General features: G+C 51.5%; 7 protein-coding genes and 1 non-coding gene across 8 annotated transcripts; 4 read left to right on the top strand and 4 right to left on the bottom strand.

Annotated features, from left to right (window-relative positions):
• Window positions 1-228: 228 nt before the first annotated feature.
• On the bottom strand, window positions 229-325 carry VE01_00028 (the record flags this gene model as incomplete). Its single annotated transcript has 1 exon — window positions 229-325. It is a non-coding gene; the product is annotated as a tRNA-Arg (tRNA).
• Window positions 326-382: 57 nt separating this feature from the next.
• Window positions 383-1,898, top strand: VE01_00027 (uncharacterized protein). Its single transcript, XM_018269562.2, has 6 exons — window positions 383-605; window positions 660-738; window positions 791-847; window positions 907-952; window positions 1,008-1,302; window positions 1,363-1,898. Exons 1-6 carry the CDS (start codon window positions 541-543, stop codon window positions 1,850-1,852), a joined length of 1,032 nt encoding a protein of 343 aa, XP_018135544.1. The 5' UTR covers window positions 383-540; the 3' UTR covers window positions 1,853-1,898.
• A 14-nt stretch (window positions 1,899-1,912) lies between these two features.
• TIM44 (protein translocase subunit) lies at window positions 1,913-4,304 on the bottom strand. The gene is made up of 2 exons (XM_018269561.2): window positions 3,100-4,304; window positions 1,913-3,050 (listed from the first exon to the last, which is right to left on the bottom strand). The coding sequence occupies exons 1-2, from the start codon at window positions 4,041-4,043 to the stop codon at window positions 2,375-2,377; spliced, it is 1,620 nt and encodes a 539-aa protein (XP_018135264.1). The 5' UTR covers window positions 4,044-4,304; the 3' UTR covers window positions 1,913-2,374.
• On the top strand, window positions 4,167-5,287 carry VE01_00025 (uncharacterized protein). The gene has a single exon (XM_018269560.2). It carries the CDS (start codon window positions 4,353-4,355, stop codon window positions 5,082-5,084), a length of 732 nt encoding a protein of 243 aa, XP_018135545.1. The 5' UTR covers window positions 4,167-4,352; the 3' UTR covers window positions 5,085-5,287.
• On the bottom strand, window positions 5,203-6,436 carry VE01_00024 (uncharacterized protein). The gene is made up of 2 exons (XM_018269559.2): window positions 6,071-6,436; window positions 5,203-5,988 (listed from the first exon to the last, which is right to left on the bottom strand). The coding sequence occupies exons 1-2, from the start codon at window positions 6,176-6,178 to the stop codon at window positions 5,341-5,343; spliced, it is 756 nt and encodes a 251-aa protein (XP_018135546.1). The 5' UTR covers window positions 6,179-6,436; the 3' UTR covers window positions 5,203-5,340.
• Window positions 6,437-6,774: 338 nt separating this feature from the next.
• OLA1 (Obg-like ATPase) lies at window positions 6,775-9,009 on the top strand. Its single transcript, XM_018269558.2, has 4 exons — window positions 6,775-7,049; window positions 7,134-7,205; window positions 7,258-7,743; window positions 7,926-9,009. The coding sequence occupies exons 1-4, from the start codon at window positions 6,975-6,977 to the stop codon at window positions 8,475-8,477; spliced, it is 1,185 nt and encodes a 394-aa protein (XP_018135547.1). The 5' UTR covers window positions 6,775-6,974; the 3' UTR covers window positions 8,478-9,009.
• Window positions 9,010-10,383, top strand: VE01_00022 (uncharacterized protein). The gene is made up of 3 exons (XM_018269557.2): window positions 9,010-9,112; window positions 9,169-10,175; window positions 10,231-10,383. Exons 1-3 carry the CDS (start codon window positions 9,110-9,112, stop codon window positions 10,295-10,297), a joined length of 1,077 nt encoding a protein of 358 aa, XP_018135548.1. The 5' UTR covers window positions 9,010-9,109; the 3' UTR covers window positions 10,298-10,383.
• Window positions 10,384-10,470: 87 nt separating this feature from the next.
• Window positions 10,471-16,404, bottom strand: VE01_00021 (uncharacterized protein). The gene is made up of 9 exons (XM_059463237.1): window positions 15,780-16,404; window positions 14,839-15,695; window positions 14,541-14,653; window positions 14,297-14,473; window positions 14,138-14,209; window positions 13,574-14,089; window positions 13,379-13,523; window positions 11,264-13,333; window positions 10,471-11,171 (listed from the first exon to the last, which is right to left on the bottom strand). The coding sequence occupies exons 3-9, from the start codon at window positions 14,562-14,564 to the stop codon at window positions 11,143-11,145; spliced, it is 3,033 nt and encodes a 1,010-aa protein (XP_059320153.1). The 5' UTR covers window positions 14,565-14,653; window positions 14,839-15,695; window positions 15,780-16,404; the 3' UTR covers window positions 10,471-11,142.
• Between the last annotated feature and the right edge of the window lie 24 nt (window positions 16,405-16,428).

The raw sequence follows: 16,428 nt of genomic DNA, 5'->3' as shown, positions 1-16,428 counted from the left end.
TAAATAGTAGATCGTACAAGGAAAGTGATGTTCGTTCAGTTCTAAATGTCGGGTACTCGACCACATTCAGGGGTAGTCGTCTGTACAATTTCACCCCACGCACTGAATATCGCGGGCTTCCACTTGACAAAAAACAACACATCGTTCGTCGTAATAGATATCCAACATTGCAAAAAGGTAGAACTCCATTCCAGTATCCAGAAGACTTACGACGCAAAACAAAAAATTCGACCCTGATGGGGATCGAACCCACAATCTCTGCCTTTCATAAACGTGAGGTCACGTTAGTCGGAGGGCAACGCGGTACCTTTTCGCCACAGGGCCAGATAGTTGTACGATTTCCGAACTATAATGTACTATACCCCACTACACCCCGCCTCTCCAATCGAAAACACGAAATTGAGGATTTGTAAAATCCTTGTGTTGGATTCGCAACAACCTCCTCATACGCAACTTGGCTCCTGTGAGCAGATGCATGGAGGACAACCCCGGGCGCCTCTTGGCTCTTAATACACACCATACTCCCGTTTACCTCTTGAGATGGCCGGAAACTATGTTGGTGACTCGGATGTGAAAGTTGGTCTTCCTCCTTTGGATCACGTGAAGTACTTGCCGCCCCCTTTTACTCCCCTGGCCTGCAGTTGCTAATCATTGTTCAGTCCCTTGAAGCTGTTCGATATTGCTAGAGAGCAGGGAAGACCACTGTATACCTCGGCGCCTATGGTGAGGTATAGCAAGGTAGGCAGGATTGGACGTTGGGTTTCTGGACGGTGGCTGATGAACTGGATAGCTTGCTTTTCGCCAGACAGTGCATAAGTATGGCGTCGACCTGTGCTGGACACCGATGGTATGCTCTATTCTGTCATGGGCTATTAGCAAGAACCATCACTTACGTTCTTTCCGCAGATCCTGGCAAAAGAGTTCAACAGAAGCGTCTTCGCACGAGACAGTGGTATGGACGGCCTCCTGACCTCCTTTCCCTGTCACAGATCCTAACCATTTACAAGACTTCACACTCCCCCCTTCTCCGACATCAGTCCCAACGATCCTCCAATTCGGCGCCAACTCTCCCCTCGAGTTCGCGCGCGCAACAAGCACCATGGCACCCTTCGTCTCAGGAGTGGATCTCAACTGCGGCTGTCCCCAGTCCTGGGCATGCGCGGAATGTCTGGGTGCCGCGCTGATGAACAAGCGTGAGCTCGTTGCTGATATCGTCAAAGAGGCCAAGGCGACGCTGAAGAGTGATGGGTATGAAGGGCGGAGGACAGTTAGTGTCAAGATCAGGATACACAAAGACCTACGGTACTCCCCCCTGACAGCCCAAATACCCCACAAAGAGGGAAGAAGGACTAACAAAACCAGCCAAACAATAGACTTCATCAAAACCGTCCAAGACGCTGGCGTCGACTTCCTCACTATCCACGGCCGCACCAAAGCTCAACGCTCCTCCGAGCCTGTCAACACCGAAGCCCTCACCCTCCTCCGACCCCACGTCACCGTTCCCCTCATCGCCAACGGCGACGTCTCAACCCTCGTAATCGCATCTTCCATCGTCGCTGAAACAGGCGTGGACGGCGTCATGTCGGCGCGCGATATCCTGGCCAACCCGGCCCTGTTCGCGGGGCACGATACCTGTCCGTGGGAAGCGGTTGAGCACTTTATGAATCGTGTCGTGAGGGCGCCGATTCCGTTTAAGCTTGTGGTGCATCATTTGAGTCAGATGACGGGTAGTGCGGGAGGGGGTAAGCCGGCGTTGCTGGGGAAGGAGGAGAGAGGGGAGCTGATGGAGTGTCGGGATATGATCGAGGTGATTGACTTTTTGGATCGGGTTAAGGGGATTACGCGGCTTTAGATGGGGGCATATAGATGAGAGCATATAAATGACAACAATGAAGCAGAATGAAATGGATATGGCTTGTACATGTAGATTATGCTTCTATTTTGTTGTACATTCCGGGCTAGATTTTTTAAACCGCCCATATGAGCGCCCTTCACCCCTCTCCCTCGCCAACCACCACCTGAAAACACCACACCTATAAATACAATCGTACATCTAAAGACATGCCGCCATGACTTCGATCAAAGAGTGGGGAGAGCCAGACCGCCGAGTCCAGTAAACCAAAGCAGACCCCTCGGACCAAAGCGCCATCGCTGGGGCGCAACGAACTCCCACCTCCACACATGCTATATACATACAAAACGTGCCTTACAATTACAGTACATTTCGGCTGCCCCTGCTGAAATACGCATTTTCCATAGCCGCGAAACCTAGATCGATCCCCGTAGCCACAAAGGAAATCGCTATGCAAAGAATGCCGACAAAAAAGGGCCCGTTTTTAGTACTCGAAAAGAAAATCAATGAGGATCGAGCTCCTCATATGTAGTCGCGTCCGCTCTTCTGCAGCTCGATGAGCCTCCAGCCGCGGGTCTCGGGGTTGTTGACCTCCTCTGGGATGCGGGTCACGCCGATGGCGTAGGTGACCAACTGGACCTTATCCTCCATTCCGGCAGCGAGTTCGTTGGACTTGGCATTGCGGTAAACGTGGACCTCCTGTGTCCTGCAAGTGACGATGAAGACGGGGACATCTCCGGGCTCCAGCATTCTCGCGGACATAATGTCAACGTGCCTGATATCAAGGATTCTTCCGTCAGACTTCAGGCCAGCAGTGGTGTACTGCTTCGATAGCGCGTCGTAAACCGAGAACTGTGCTGCGCTGAGCCACAGTCTAAGGGTCTCGGTGTCGCCCTTGACGTATGCGTCGAGAACTTCAGGGAGAATATACTCGCGCATCTCACGGAGGAATGGCTCGAGCTGGAAACCCGGGTCCATCTCGCGGAACTTCTTGATAACCATTGCCGTCTCGTTCTCGGCGAAGAAGCCGGCAATGCGGTCAGAAATCGATCGCGCAGTCGATACGAGGGGGTTTTCGGATTCGTTGTAGGCAGATTTCATCGAGAAGAGACCCTGCATGACCTTGTTTGAGTCGCGGAATTCGCGCCACGACTCTTTCCAGGCTGCATCCTTGTGGAGAGTGACATTGGTTCCGGCACTACAAATTGTTAGCATCAAGTTTCTAGTATGTTAGGGTATGGTCGTACTTTGGATCCTCCTTGGCGACCTCCCGAGGACCTGGAACGCCGCCATTTTCGGCAAGCTCTCTGGCCTCTCTCGCCTTCCTCCTCTCCTCTTTCTCAACCCATCCACCATATCTTGAGCTGCTACCATCATCGATGACATTCTTCACGTTCTTGTATGCCTCAGTCTCGCGAAGCGGCCGGGTTGACTTCTCAAGCACGTCTCCGGTGGCGTTGACCGTCGACCGAACACCCTTCACCACATGTGTGTCCCAGGTCCACGCAGCTCCTTTACCCACGGCACCAGCAGTTGTCTTCAACACCTTCGCGCCGGTAGACGAGACTCTGCTTGTGCTGGCCTCGTATGCTTGACGCGCACGCTTTACTGATTCGCTCTCCGTGAATTGATGGGCGGAATCCGACAGGGCCTTGGTTCCCTCGTTCCACTCCTTGGAGGATTTGAACTCGGACTGCAGTGTCTCGGTGAACACCTGCCATGGCGACTTCTCTCCGTGAGGTGGAGGAGGCGGTGGGGCTTCCTTCTTCTCTTCTTTATCGCCCTCGGACTTCTCCTCGTCCTTCGGCTTCTCCTCTCCAGCTTGCTCGGGGTTTTCGCTGGCCTTCTTGGCGGCTTCCTCGGCAGTCTCCTGGGTGGCAGATTCCTCCTTAGGGGCCTCCTTCGCCGCGTCCTTGCTCTTCTCCTGTCTCAGCGATGCCGACTGATGGAGAGTTCGCCTAGATCCGGGGGAGGTTTGGTCGGCTAGAAAGGATTCGGGTAGGAATTGGGACCTGAGTGGTAATAATCCAACACGTAGAGAAGATGTAGAAGTAGAGTGAAGACCGGCAATCTGCGCCTGGCTGATAGTCTGCGTATATGCCGCGATTCGTGTGTTCACAGGTCTTGCCGTAGTCGCAGCCCTTAAGGGAGCGCTCAGCGGCGCTCTTGCCGACAGCCGTAAACCGTTCATGTCGCCCTTTTATGTTCCCTTTCGCAGGCAAAAAAGTCGCTAGATATGATAGATGCCCACAAATACAAGGCAGTGCCGATACAGGACAAGAGTCGCTGGGGTAAAGAGAGGATTGGGGGGCAACTCGGTTGTCGATGTTGTGCCTGTGGCGGCGCTCCGATATATTTTCCCCGACTACCAAATTGACAAAAATCTAAGGGCGACGGGACTTGCCGGCTCGGCGCTAACGGAACTGTACATGCGATGTAAGTTTATTGATCAAGTCCCTCCTCACGAGACATTCCACATCGCAGTCAACAACAAAGCACAATGAGTAGGACGGCAGTCAGACGTGTGGTGGCCCTTACGGCGCTCTCTGGAAGGGCAGAGGCTCCCGCCATCGCCAGGTCCGGATTCCAATGCCTGCAGCGACAGCAATTTTCACAGGCCCCCCGACGCCGAGCAGAGGGTGACCAAGAACCCCCGAAATCAGCTCCCTTTAAAGCAGACTCGACCTTCAGCCTCTCATCCGACAAGTCATCCTCCAGTGCCCCCAGCCCTGCCAAACGCCCCGCCCTCAGCGACCTCTCCGCCATCTTCGAAGAAGGACAGGCCTCGAAGTCGAGCTCGCGATTCCCCAGCCCAGCCGGACTGTCAGCATATAACAACATGAGCGCACAGCAGCGCTACGAGGAGCCGCACCACTTGCACGTGTTCGCCACGAAGCACAACACGCACATTACGGTGACGAGGCCCAACCGCGACCCGATCATCTCGATGTCGGCAGGGAACATTGGGTTCAAGCACTCGCAGAGGAAGCACTACGATACTGCGTTCCAGTTGGCGAGTTATGTGTTCGGGCGGATGAGGGATACGGGGTTGTTGCCTCAGATTAAGAAGTTGGAGGTTATTCTGAGAGGGTTTGGACAGGGGAGAGAGGCGGTCACGAAGGCGATTTTGGGAGTGGAGGGAATGCCATTCAGAAACAAGATTGTGAGAGTTACAGATGCTACGAGGCTGAAGTTCGGTGGTACGAGAAGTCCAAGGCCCAAGAGATTGTAGGCTGGGGATGCTACGAGGCTTGGATTGGGTGATACGAGAAATGGCATGGCCATGGATGTTGTATTAGAGTGCTGGCTGGAGACACGGGGATGCGGTTGGCTCATCACATGGCAGAGTTCACGCTGTATTTTATAAATATGTAACTTTTTACTAGAAACGGAAGAACCCTTGGGTATCAAAATCTCATAAACGCCGTCCGCCCGCCTCCCTTGCTAAAAGAATGTCGTGGTTGCATATAGGTCGTGAGGAAAGTAGATCAGATACCTCGTGGTAATGGAGCCCGTTCTGCTGGTGGCACCACTCGCCCAGATGTATCCCTAATGGGAGCTTTTCCCTTCCCCTTCGCACCGTTCCTTCTTTCTCTGTCGTGCTCATACTCGTCTTCGTCTGTCTCGTCGCTAAAGCTACGACGGTATTGCCGCGTAGGAAGCATTCTTGAGCTTTCATTTGCATCATCCTCTTCTCCATCAACCAATTCTCCATCTGCAGTGTCGTAATCTGGAGGAGCGATCCATTCTTTCGGTACGACACACGGCAAAGCGATACCAATGCTAGCTGCCCGGTTGAGCCACCCGGGCCCAGGTCTCCCGGTAAGCTTCTCACACAGGTATGATGTGAAGTGGTTGCAGTTTCGTGTGAGGATATTGTATGAGGTTCCTTGAAACTCCTCGGAAGCTGCCTTGATGATGGCTTCTATCTCCTCTGCTGGTGCCAAGGTGAAACCTTGGAGGACCTCGCACTTGAACGTGCCTCCCGGTGGCTCAGACTGCGGTCTTGTCCAGTATACGCCCGTCATGCCGCGCTTATCGTGCCCACCGTATGCGTATTCCTTTCCGTTGATGACGACGCCAGAGTGGAGGAGCGAGGAGCCGATTGCCCACAAAACTGTCGAGAACTTGCCAGGCTACATAGTACAGTCGTCAGCGTCGTGCCATAGAGATCACTTTCACCAAACAAATGTGAAATAGGGCTGCAGGATAACATACAGGTAGCAGATCATAGACATTGATCATGACTTCGGTCTTTTGCAGCGATAAAGTGTGTCGATGTCTCGAACCCGAATGACGCCCTTTGGAGGGTTTGTTGGGCGGCATGGTGGCGGGTTAAGCTGCAGAATGCGGGAAATGGTGGTGAGATGTGGGGAAAGACAACTATTAGAATTGAGAAGATGATGCCCAGAATCGGTTCAAGGTGTGGTATGTATCCGTTTCTAGGGTTTTGAGGAATGTAGGAGCTTGGAAGTGATGAAGGGTAGTGAGGTATGGAGGGTGCTGTAGGTGTCTCAGACTGTGCTTGGGCTTATCGGCGTAACTCACTCCACCTTGCGTACAACCTTGACAGGAAGATCTAGGACGATCGGGTCGTATCAACTATGATCCGAGAGACCAAGATTAATCCGGAGAGCGATGCTACTGGCCGGTATCGCATCAACTATGATCCGAAGAACCAAGATTAATCCGGACAACGACGCTACTGGAGTGCTACTGGAGTGCTAACTGGAGTACGTACTTCTGTCAAGCTGAGCTCTGATTTGCTGGTGTGAGGCTGTTCCCAAATCTGTTGTTCCCACACACGAAAAAGCTTCTGCGGTGCAGCTTTTTGCCAGTGTGGGAAGAAGCACCACCAAGCACTGCACTATCCCACCTACCACTCGTCACAAAACCCCTCCTTCCCACTACCCCCCCCCCCCTCCTTCTCTCCCCCCAGTTAGCCCCTCCAACCGCCACCATAACACCACACACTACTTCCCCCGGTGCTTTGCGCATCGCTTCTTCTTCTATATTTCACCTTTTTACTCGATCTGCAGCAAGAACTGCAATCGTACACACGAACCTGCTTAGCTGCACGGTTTACACTACTCAATCCAGAACTTACGCAAAAAGTCGTAAGATGCCACCAAAGAAGGCCGCAGTGGAGGAGAAGGTCCTCTTGGGCCGACCTGGCAACAGCTTGAAGAGCGGAATCGTATGTTCGACCACTGCCACCATCACCAGCCAGCCATCGCGATGATCAAATCATAAAAAGTAACGTCGTTGACGAAAATCTCAGGTCGGCCTTGCCAACGTCGGAAAGTCCACGCTCTTCCAAGCTATCACCAAGTGCTCGCTCGGAAACCCCGCCGTATGTTGACCTCACACCTGTCCCTCACATTGCTCTTGCTAATAAGAGATAGAACTTCCCATATGCCACCATCGACCCCGAGGAGGCGCGCGTCATTGTGCCCGATGAGCGTTACGACTGGCTCTGCGAGAAATACAACCCCAAGTCCCGCGTGCCAGCCAACCTGACAGTCTACGATATTGCTGGTCTGACCCGTGGTGCTTCCACCGGTGCCGGACTCGGAAACGCATTCTTGTCGCATATCCGTGCTGTCGATGCCATCTTCCAGGTCGTTCGCTGCTTCGATGATGCCGAGATTATTCACGTCGAGGGCGATGTCAACCCCTGCAGAGATTTGGACATTATCAGCGAGGAGCTGCGCATCAAGGATATCGAGTTCACCGAGAAGGCGCTCGAGGCCATGAAGAAGCTTACCCGCCGCGGTGGCCAGAGTCTTGAGGTCAAGAAGCTCAAGGAGGAGGAGGCTACTATTGAGAAGGTCCTCGCCATGCTGAAGGATGGCAAGGATGTCCGCAAGGGCACCTGGACACCAAAGGAGGTATGTAAATCGGTTTTCATCTTCCCCCCCTTATATGATGACAAATGGTCAAGAGACCAGATATATAACCCAGCTCGTCGAGGCACAACGTGCACTATGAGATAAGAAACATGTTCTGATTACAACATCTTCAATATTATATGATAATACATTGGCGTCTTGGATACTGACCAATAATACAGGTCGAGCACATCAACCCTCTGTTCCTGCTCAGCGCCAAGCCCGTCGTGTACTTGGTCAACCTCAGCGAGAAGGATTACATCCGCAAGAAGAACAAGCATCTCGGCAAGATCGCAGAGTGGCTGAAGGAGCACGCCGCTGGAGACCCAATTCTACCCCTGTCCGTCTGCCTCGAGGAGCGTCTGACCCGCTTCGAGACCGAGGAGGAGGTCCAGGCTGAGCTGAAGTCCCTCGGCGTCGAGTCCGCCCTCCCCAAGATCGTCGTCACTATGCGCAAGGTCCTGAACCTTGGCAGCTTCTTCACCACCGGAACCGATGAGGTCCGCCAGTGGACTATCCGCAACGGCACCAAGGCACCCCAGGCGGCTGGTGTCATCCACGGTGATTTCGAGAAGACTTTCATCCAGGCCATCGTCTACAACTTTGAGAAGCTCAAGGAGCTCGGTAGCGAAGCTGAGATTAAGGCGAAGGGACAGATTCAGACCAAGGGCAAGGACTACGTGGTTAACGATGGTGACATCCTTCTGATCAAGGCTGGAGCTGCAAAGAGCTAAATCTACATATCTTAATAAAGAAGATCTGTCGTGGTTTCATGCTTTTTGACGCTATGTCTTTTGTATAGCTGAGGCTGGCTTGGCTTGGGTTGCGTCAGCGGAAATGAACCCAATCACTCGCATGGAATGAGGGTATTCCGTAGAATATACGGGATAAGCAGCCATAATTCAAAACGTATGCCATAGATTCAAGGCAATGAACTTAAGAAATCAAGATGTGTGCTCATCTCGTGGATTGTGCGACGTTATATTATGATGCGACTGTGCGGGGTATTTAATACTACGTCGCAAATCAATCATTTTTAAAAGAAAGGCTCGATAATATTGATCTGGCATCATTGAATTAAACAGACTCACCCCAGAACCAAAATATGAATCCTATTTAACTTCATTTAGCTTCATTTAGCCCATATTATAGTCTTCTCATACGCTTTGGTTTCGTCGCTTGGCGCTAAGATACCACGTTTGATAAATTCCAAAAAGGCACCCAACGCCACGATAGCCTTGCCCCGCCAAACCCAAATTCCCTAGCGCACACGTTCATAAAGAACCAGCTGCATCCATCGCCTTCTCCCACCTCACCCCCACCCAACTCAACAACCTACAAACTTGCATCTCTACTCGTCGCAAAAATGGTGAGTTCACCCAATCCTCACGTACAGTTCAGCATACCCCTCTAACCGTGATCCAGGCGACTCAAACCACCAAGCAGCGCCTCGCGCTGTCCATCATTGACTTCCTCAACACCTCCCTCAAGGACGGCACCCTCACCGCCGACGATGCCGAGTCCATCGAGATCGCCACCAACTGCATCTCCGAGGCTTTCAACGTGACGCCCTCCGGCCCATCGACCGAGTCCCAGTCGCTCCTCCAGGTATACAGCGTCTACGAGAACCTGCGCTCCAAGACCGCCGCCTCCTCCGCCGCTTCGGCAGCCGCCCCTGCGCCCACCGCAGCAGCCCCAACCGACGAGGAGAAGAAGCAAGCTGAGTCCCTCAAGAGCCGCGGCAACTCCGCCATGGCCACCAAGGACTACGCCTCCGCCATCGACCTGTACACCCAGGCCCTCGCGCTCGTCCCAGGAAACCCCATCTTCCTCTCCAACCGCGCAGCCGCCTACTCGGCATCCAAGGACCACGAGTCCGCGCGTGCCGACGCAGAGGCCTCCGTCGCTGCGGATCCAAAGTACACCAAGGCGTGGTCGCGGCTCGGACTAGCTCGCTTCGCCCTCGGCGACGCCAAGGGCAGCATGGAGGCGTACGAGAAGGGGATCGAGTATGAGGGTAACGGAGGAAGCGAGGCGATGAGGAGGGGATTCGAGACGGCGAAGAAGAGGACCGAGCAGGAGGCTCTCACCGGTGGCGGGGATGATGATGAGCTGCCAAGTGCGCGGGGTTTTGGTGGCGCGGGCGGTGCCGGGGGAATGCCGGATTTGAGCTCGTTGGCGGGCATGTTCGGCGGTGGTGCAGGCGGAGCTGGAGGTGGTGGCATGCCAGATCTGAGCAGCATCATGAGCAACCCAATGTTTGCGTCGATGGCCCAGAACTTGATGAGCAACCCGGACATGATGAACAACCTGATGAGCAACCCGCAACTACGGGACATGGCGAGCCGATTCGGCGGTGGTGGTGGCGGAGGGGAGGGTGCCGGAACCCCAGATTTGGCAAGCTTGATGCAGGATCCCAGCATTGCCGAGATGTGAGTTTCCCTTCCGTGCTCGGGTTTGAAGATAGATGCTAATACAGGTCCCCAGGGCGAGGAATATGATGGGCGGTGCTGGTCGTGGCGCCGGTGGCGCTGGGCGCGGAGCTGGAAACTAACTTTGAAGGGCTGCGACTGGAGTATGAGGATATGATGCCACGACTTTCGTTTGGGTACAACATAAAAGAGCATTGGATAGAGAAATACTTTAATGTCCCATAAGTGCTATGCTGAATTTGCAAAGTGAATGTATGTTTGGATTATGTTTGGATTTGCGCTTCAAATCGACTTTGGCAGCCTTTACGTGTTTGAACCCTCGCCACGATCACCCCGGCCTAAATGTTCACCACAACACATTTCTCAAGAACCTCGAGCGCATACAGATAGACAGTACCAAATCTAATGATGCGCCAACGAGAATAACTACTGAAACCAAACTTTTCTGTAACCTAAAGACTACAAAGCTGACGTTCACCTGCGCTTCGCCGCCAATCCATTTATACCTCTAAAACCTCTAAAAATGTTCCCTGACGCAGCTTGTATAGACCGACAAATGTCAAATAGGATAAGAATGTGAACAGTAATTCCAGCCTTTTTCAAACGGTGATATGAAATTGAAACCCTTCCCTCCAGACGCCCATATGAACCTGCTATAATTTCACCACCCCTTTCGCTGTTCGCTCATATCATAGCGATATCCCGCCCCTCAGGTATTCCACGAGAGCAATCATGCTGCCTCGAAAGATTTCTGTGTGTATGACCAGGAGATTACAGAAAACGGTCGGCAGGCATGGTGGAGAGACCCATCGGCGGTGGCCCAGTATCAGTCGAACCGTCCTGCGATTTACTCTGCTCCGACAAAGCAGAGCCGCGACTGACCTTGCTCCTAAGCCTCCAATGACGACCGCGTCTGGATGGCCTCCCTCGCGACGGACTTCGACTGTCCGAATAATCGGGCGGCGGATCACTTGGAGCTGTCACGCGTCGATGGTTCTATTGTTATATTAGCATATCATTAACACGAGGTTACAAACTAAGATGTCGTACTGCCTGGACATAGGGGGTAAATGATAGTTGTATCTCACCGGAGCTGTTTATTCCACTCCCAGACGCCTCAGTCTCGTTCGAAGAGCCATTCACATAGTTTGCTGGGTCGCTCTTCGTATGATTTCGACGCCCATACCGTGAGAGTGGGCGCTTGGAACTTGATCTCACTCCCTTGGAGTCATCATTCGTCTCAGCTGTTTCATGGAAACCGTTTGAGAAAACCTTGCTCTCGCCTTGGATTTGAGTACCATGCAAACTCCCACTACCAAAACTGCCCTTTGATTCTGGACTTTGGTTCTGTTCTTGTGTGGCAGTCCTTAAGCGGATAGGCACAAACTCCGGACTGTCCGCCTTGAGTTTGGTTTTCTGCACCTTTGATCCATCGGTTGAGGCTACTGAGCAGTCCTTCTCAGAATGGTCTGTCTTTTTCAATGCTGCAGCAAGAGTCGTGGTTCCCTTTTGCTTTTGAACATCGTTTACAATGGTCGCGTCGGAATTTTTGGGGCTCCCAGGAGACGAAAGGCTCTCTCCTGGCTTCACAAGCAGCTGCTTCGACCAGAGGTCAGTGTACTTGCCCTTTGCATGGATAAGTTCGTCGTGCGAGCCGTTTTCGATAATTTCTCCGTCTTTGATAACCAATATGCGATCTGCTCTCATTATCGTGGAAAGGCGATGGGCAACAATGAAAGTGGTTCGCCCTCTGCACAGTTCCCTAAATGCGTCCTGTATCAACTGCTCCGTAGCACTGTCAACTGCGCTAGTTGCTTCGTCAAGAACAATTATCTCTGGACGTTTTAGAATTGCCCGAGCAATGGCGATGCGTTGCTTCTCGCCACCAGAAAGTCGCACCCCATGACTGCCAACCACCGATTGATAACCGTCAGGAAACGAAAGGATTTTATCGTGGATAGCAGCTGCTTTGCAGGCTTTATGGACGTCTTCAATACTAGATCCCAGTCTAGCATAACGTATATTATTCAGGATGGACTCGTTGAAAAGGTCTGGATCCTGGGGTACCACTCCAATTTTGTCTCGAAGACTTCTTACGGTCACATCTCGGATGTCTTGCCCATCAATCTTTATGCTGCCATCAGTAACGTCGTAAAATCGGTCGAGAAGCTTGAGTATCGTTGATTTTCCACTTCCGGTTTCGCCCACGAGAGCAATCGTTGAGCCGCCGGGGACGGAAAAGTTGATGTCTCTGAGGGTCTCCTTTCGAGCCTCGTAGTGGAAGTGTACATCTTCAAAAACCACTTCACCTTTTTTGAAAACCAATGGCTGTGCATCCTCCCTGTCCACGACGGTAGGTTTGGCTCGAAATAGTTCCAGCAAGTGCTCAGCATCCATCAGGGCCTCGGATATTTTCTTGTAGGCGTTACTGAAAAATGTCAGAGGCCCCCTGAGCTGCGCCCAGTAGGTCAAAAGAATGACGAAATCTCCAGGTGATCTCTCATGGCGCATGACTTGGTATATAGCAAGGAAGCATGCACCGACGAGACCGACTGTAAGGGCGAAGATTTGAACAGCGCCGACAAGAAATATCCCCAACCGGTAGTCCTTCTCTCGCCTCAACCGATTCTTCACATTTGACGAGTACCGATTTTCTTCATACGGGATGTTGTTGAAGTAACTGGCCGTTCGCCAGTTATCGATGCTCGTGTAAACTGATATCCACTCTTTCCGGTAGCTTTTCATGTATTGCCTGCGTTTGTTGGTCGCCAGTGACACTAGCTTCGTAGTGCAATACACAAATACGACACTCGTAACAGCTAGGATGAGTCCCATGTATGGCCCAAAGAGGTAGTTCAAGTATATGCAAACGGCGGAGAGATCAATCATCATGGGCATAACTTCAAAAATCATCATTTCCACGAGCTTGGTGACTGACTGTCCCTGGTTAACGGCGCGGTGAATGTCTGCAGAGTCTTTGCCTTCGTGGAAATCCGACGACAAGCTCATTACGTGTTGATGAGATGCAGTACTCAGTGACTGTTCAGCGTATTGTTCAAGAGGTCGCCATAACCAAAACTGCACCCAGCCAATGCAGCTACCGGAATTCAAAAATGTCAGGGAGGCATATACTGTTGCCGCAACCCACGGAGAATTTCCTGCAAAAAGTTAGAAATGTCAGGGATCTGGAATAGGCGACCAACCTTTGACAAGAGCGTCGGTGACCACACCCAGCTGTCGTGGAATCATCATGTTTAGAAAGTTGCCCGTCAAAAGACAGGCCCCTACTGCAACAGCGCGAAGTTGCATTGATCTATCATGGACTGGCCAGACATGTGGAATAAAAATCTTGGAGGAGTTAGCAAATTGCAGTGTATTGTATTTTGAGTGCACTATACCGAAAAGCCTTTCACATATGCCCACCAGTTGCCGTCCGTCTCTAATCGTTTCTGTACTCGTTCCTGGGCTTTATTGCGTCGCTTAGCTAACACATCATCCTCGTCAGAGTCGGACGAACTGCCGTCCTTGGAATTATCGTTTGCAGTTTCTGAAGAGTTTGTTGTAGCCCCATAGCTGGAACCATTCCCATTTGCATCCCCGTTGGTCTTGGAGTTACCTGGCAGCAGAGACTGGCGCTCTTCATCGTCTTCGTCGAAACTTTTGCGGTTTCCAAGTGTGATGTAAAAGGATAGCAATATTACCAGCGTACATATCCGTACACCTTGAATAGACAACGAAATCAAGTCGAACAGTCCATACTTGCGAATGAAGATATTGAAAAGAATGAAAAGCGCGATTTCAGATACAGCAGCTATCGCTGATGCTCCATAGTGAGGATACCACACGGGCAACTCAAACTCCAGAAGCGCCGTAGTCAGAATTAACCATGTCAGAAAGGATGAGACGAGGTAAACCTGCCAGAGTCAGTATATATTTGAAGGTAATATACGTCAATGACTTACTGTCTCGTGTTGCTCTGCGGCCCATGGCTTATCGACGAGCGTCCGAATTAAGATATTGACAGAATTGGCAGCCTATATACCATGGTCAGCATTCGTATCGCTTGGTAGTTGCTCGAAAGACTCGGTTTCCTCCATCTCAACATGACAAGGGGAACTTACATATGTTCCTACAACCAAGACCATAAGTGACAGAAGGGCTCGTCGTTTGTCATGTTGTTCGGTTTTCTTCTTGGCACCTGCCGGCGTCGTGCAAAATCCAAGCGTAGATGTAAATATGAAATACAGGAGCGATAGTGCAGGGTAGCCGTAGTGTAAGACTTCCACAGCCAGAGTGGCCTATTGGGATGATTTTAGCATGTAGTCGATAATAAAAAGCATCCTGTTCGGTGGCTGGGAGATTTACCTGATGCGGACGTGTTGAATCCATTTCAATTGGGCTGCCAAACGGCAGCGGTATGAGTAGTTTTCCTGCTATTGATTGGGACGGTTGAGACCAGCGGGCTTCCTGTAAGAGTGCTGTTATAGAGTCAATTCATGAGTTGATGAAAGAGGTCTTCTCGCGGACGAAGGGAGATAGTAGAGATTGAGGCAGATAAAGAAGAAAGAAAAAATCTGTGGCGCGTTGGGGAATTCAAATGTTATGTCTCAGTGGGCTGGTTACACGCAGGAAAGAAGGAACGTATGGATGTTGTGCTTGCTACCTTGGTGGATATTCCCCTCCTGAAGGTGGGTGAGACTGCCGGTTCTACGCGAATGGGATATGCGAGCTACCCACAATTTATATTCAGGCAGGAATCCCCTCTTCCTCTTAATTTCCTTCTTGCGTATTATCCTCTTTTCAACTTTTGTCGTTTTATTGGATTACTGGCGTGGATTTTGACGATGGGGAATTCTCGAGTGATAAACCCTTGGTGAGATCTATGGCCTCGTTGGTGGCCAGCGGCTGAGCGAGACTGAGGGCCGAACAATGGCGACGATGGCCGGAACCAACGTTGATGCAGGACTATTAGTTGAGTCACATTCCACAGAATTCGGCCTTAATCTTCTTGAAAAATAATGACTATAGTACTAATTGGGTTTGCCACAGTCGATGTCGAGAGCACAGGTTGTTGAACTTGTCAGCCTTGTTAGATAAGTCGCAGCCTGATTTTGCCAGAGGGCTTCCACAGCAATGGCCTTCAAGCTCCGTGTCAACGCGCAAGAGGGGATTGGACGGCACTTTTATAAGATGCCTTGGCCAGCCAGGCCAGTCATTCGGTGACAAAGCGATAAGGTGATCGACCATAACCGGTGTGGACTTCCTGGTTCCCGCCACTGCAACGCTGCGCCATCGGCGCCCATATGGAGCACAGTGGCAACAGGGTGATATGCCAGTGAGAGGTGGCCCCTGAAGTTGGCTTTTCTAGGGCCGCCTATGCACCAAACGCAACATCGGCCGTATGTACAAATGCGCTGTAATGCATCTGCGCCTACATATGGTTTGATGTTGTTGCACAAGCGTGCTGGGAGCCGTTTGTGAGCTTGCAAGTCTCCAAGATACAGGTCTATGAAGAGTATACTGTTATCAATATTGAGCGAGCCATCCTCATGCCCTAGCGGTAACATGACACATTATTACCCAGTGGGATGGATTCCAGCTTACTGTATCCCGATGATTATCTCGTCCGGCACCCATTTTTGATTTAGCGGCGCCAGCCAGGAGTCCCAGGGCGGAGGATTTACCGCTGGAACCAACAACCAAACCCCACATTGGTAAATACTCAAGCAATGGGAGGAGAGGTTCCCTGCTCTGTTCTTGTTGAACCCCAGGATTTGGAAAATTTTAGAGATCCCCCCTGTGGCGCGTGGCCATAGCAGCTAGCCGAAAGTTCCCTGGCAGTGGATGGTCTCTTGACCGCTATACGCCCATTCCATTGCCTTGCATAGATAGTTACATTTTGCGATGGCTCTTTGGCGGGACATGGCATAATTAAGTGGAATGCAGTCCGTTCTCAGCCTGTCTGCAGTTTAATTTTTAGCGCATAGCATCTGCCTGTATATGTTCGGCCACAAGACATTCCCATTCCCAGATTTGCAGGCCATTGTGACCCAGCCTGCAGATCTGAACGACGGCATCAAGCCAACCGATTTTTCTCCAAAGATTACACACCGAGAATCCGCAAATCGGATTTGTACCTACTTGTATGAGGTTCTAGGCACCCTTCACGCGCTAAAATGCAGAGGTAGTCTCAGCATATTGTGCTACTCTAGATCTGGCATCACGATCGGAGTCGTCGCACGATCTAGATGTT

The sequence above is a fragment of the Pseudogymnoascus verrucosus genome, assembly GCF_001662655.1.
Source record: "Pseudogymnoascus verrucosus strain UAMH 10579 unplaced genomic scaffold scaffold_1, whole genome shotgun sequence".
Classification (NCBI taxonomy): Eukaryota; Fungi; Ascomycota; class Leotiomycetes; order Thelebolales; family Thelebolaceae; genus Pseudogymnoascus; species Pseudogymnoascus verrucosus.
This window is presented reverse-complemented; position numbering and strand designations above follow the sequence as displayed.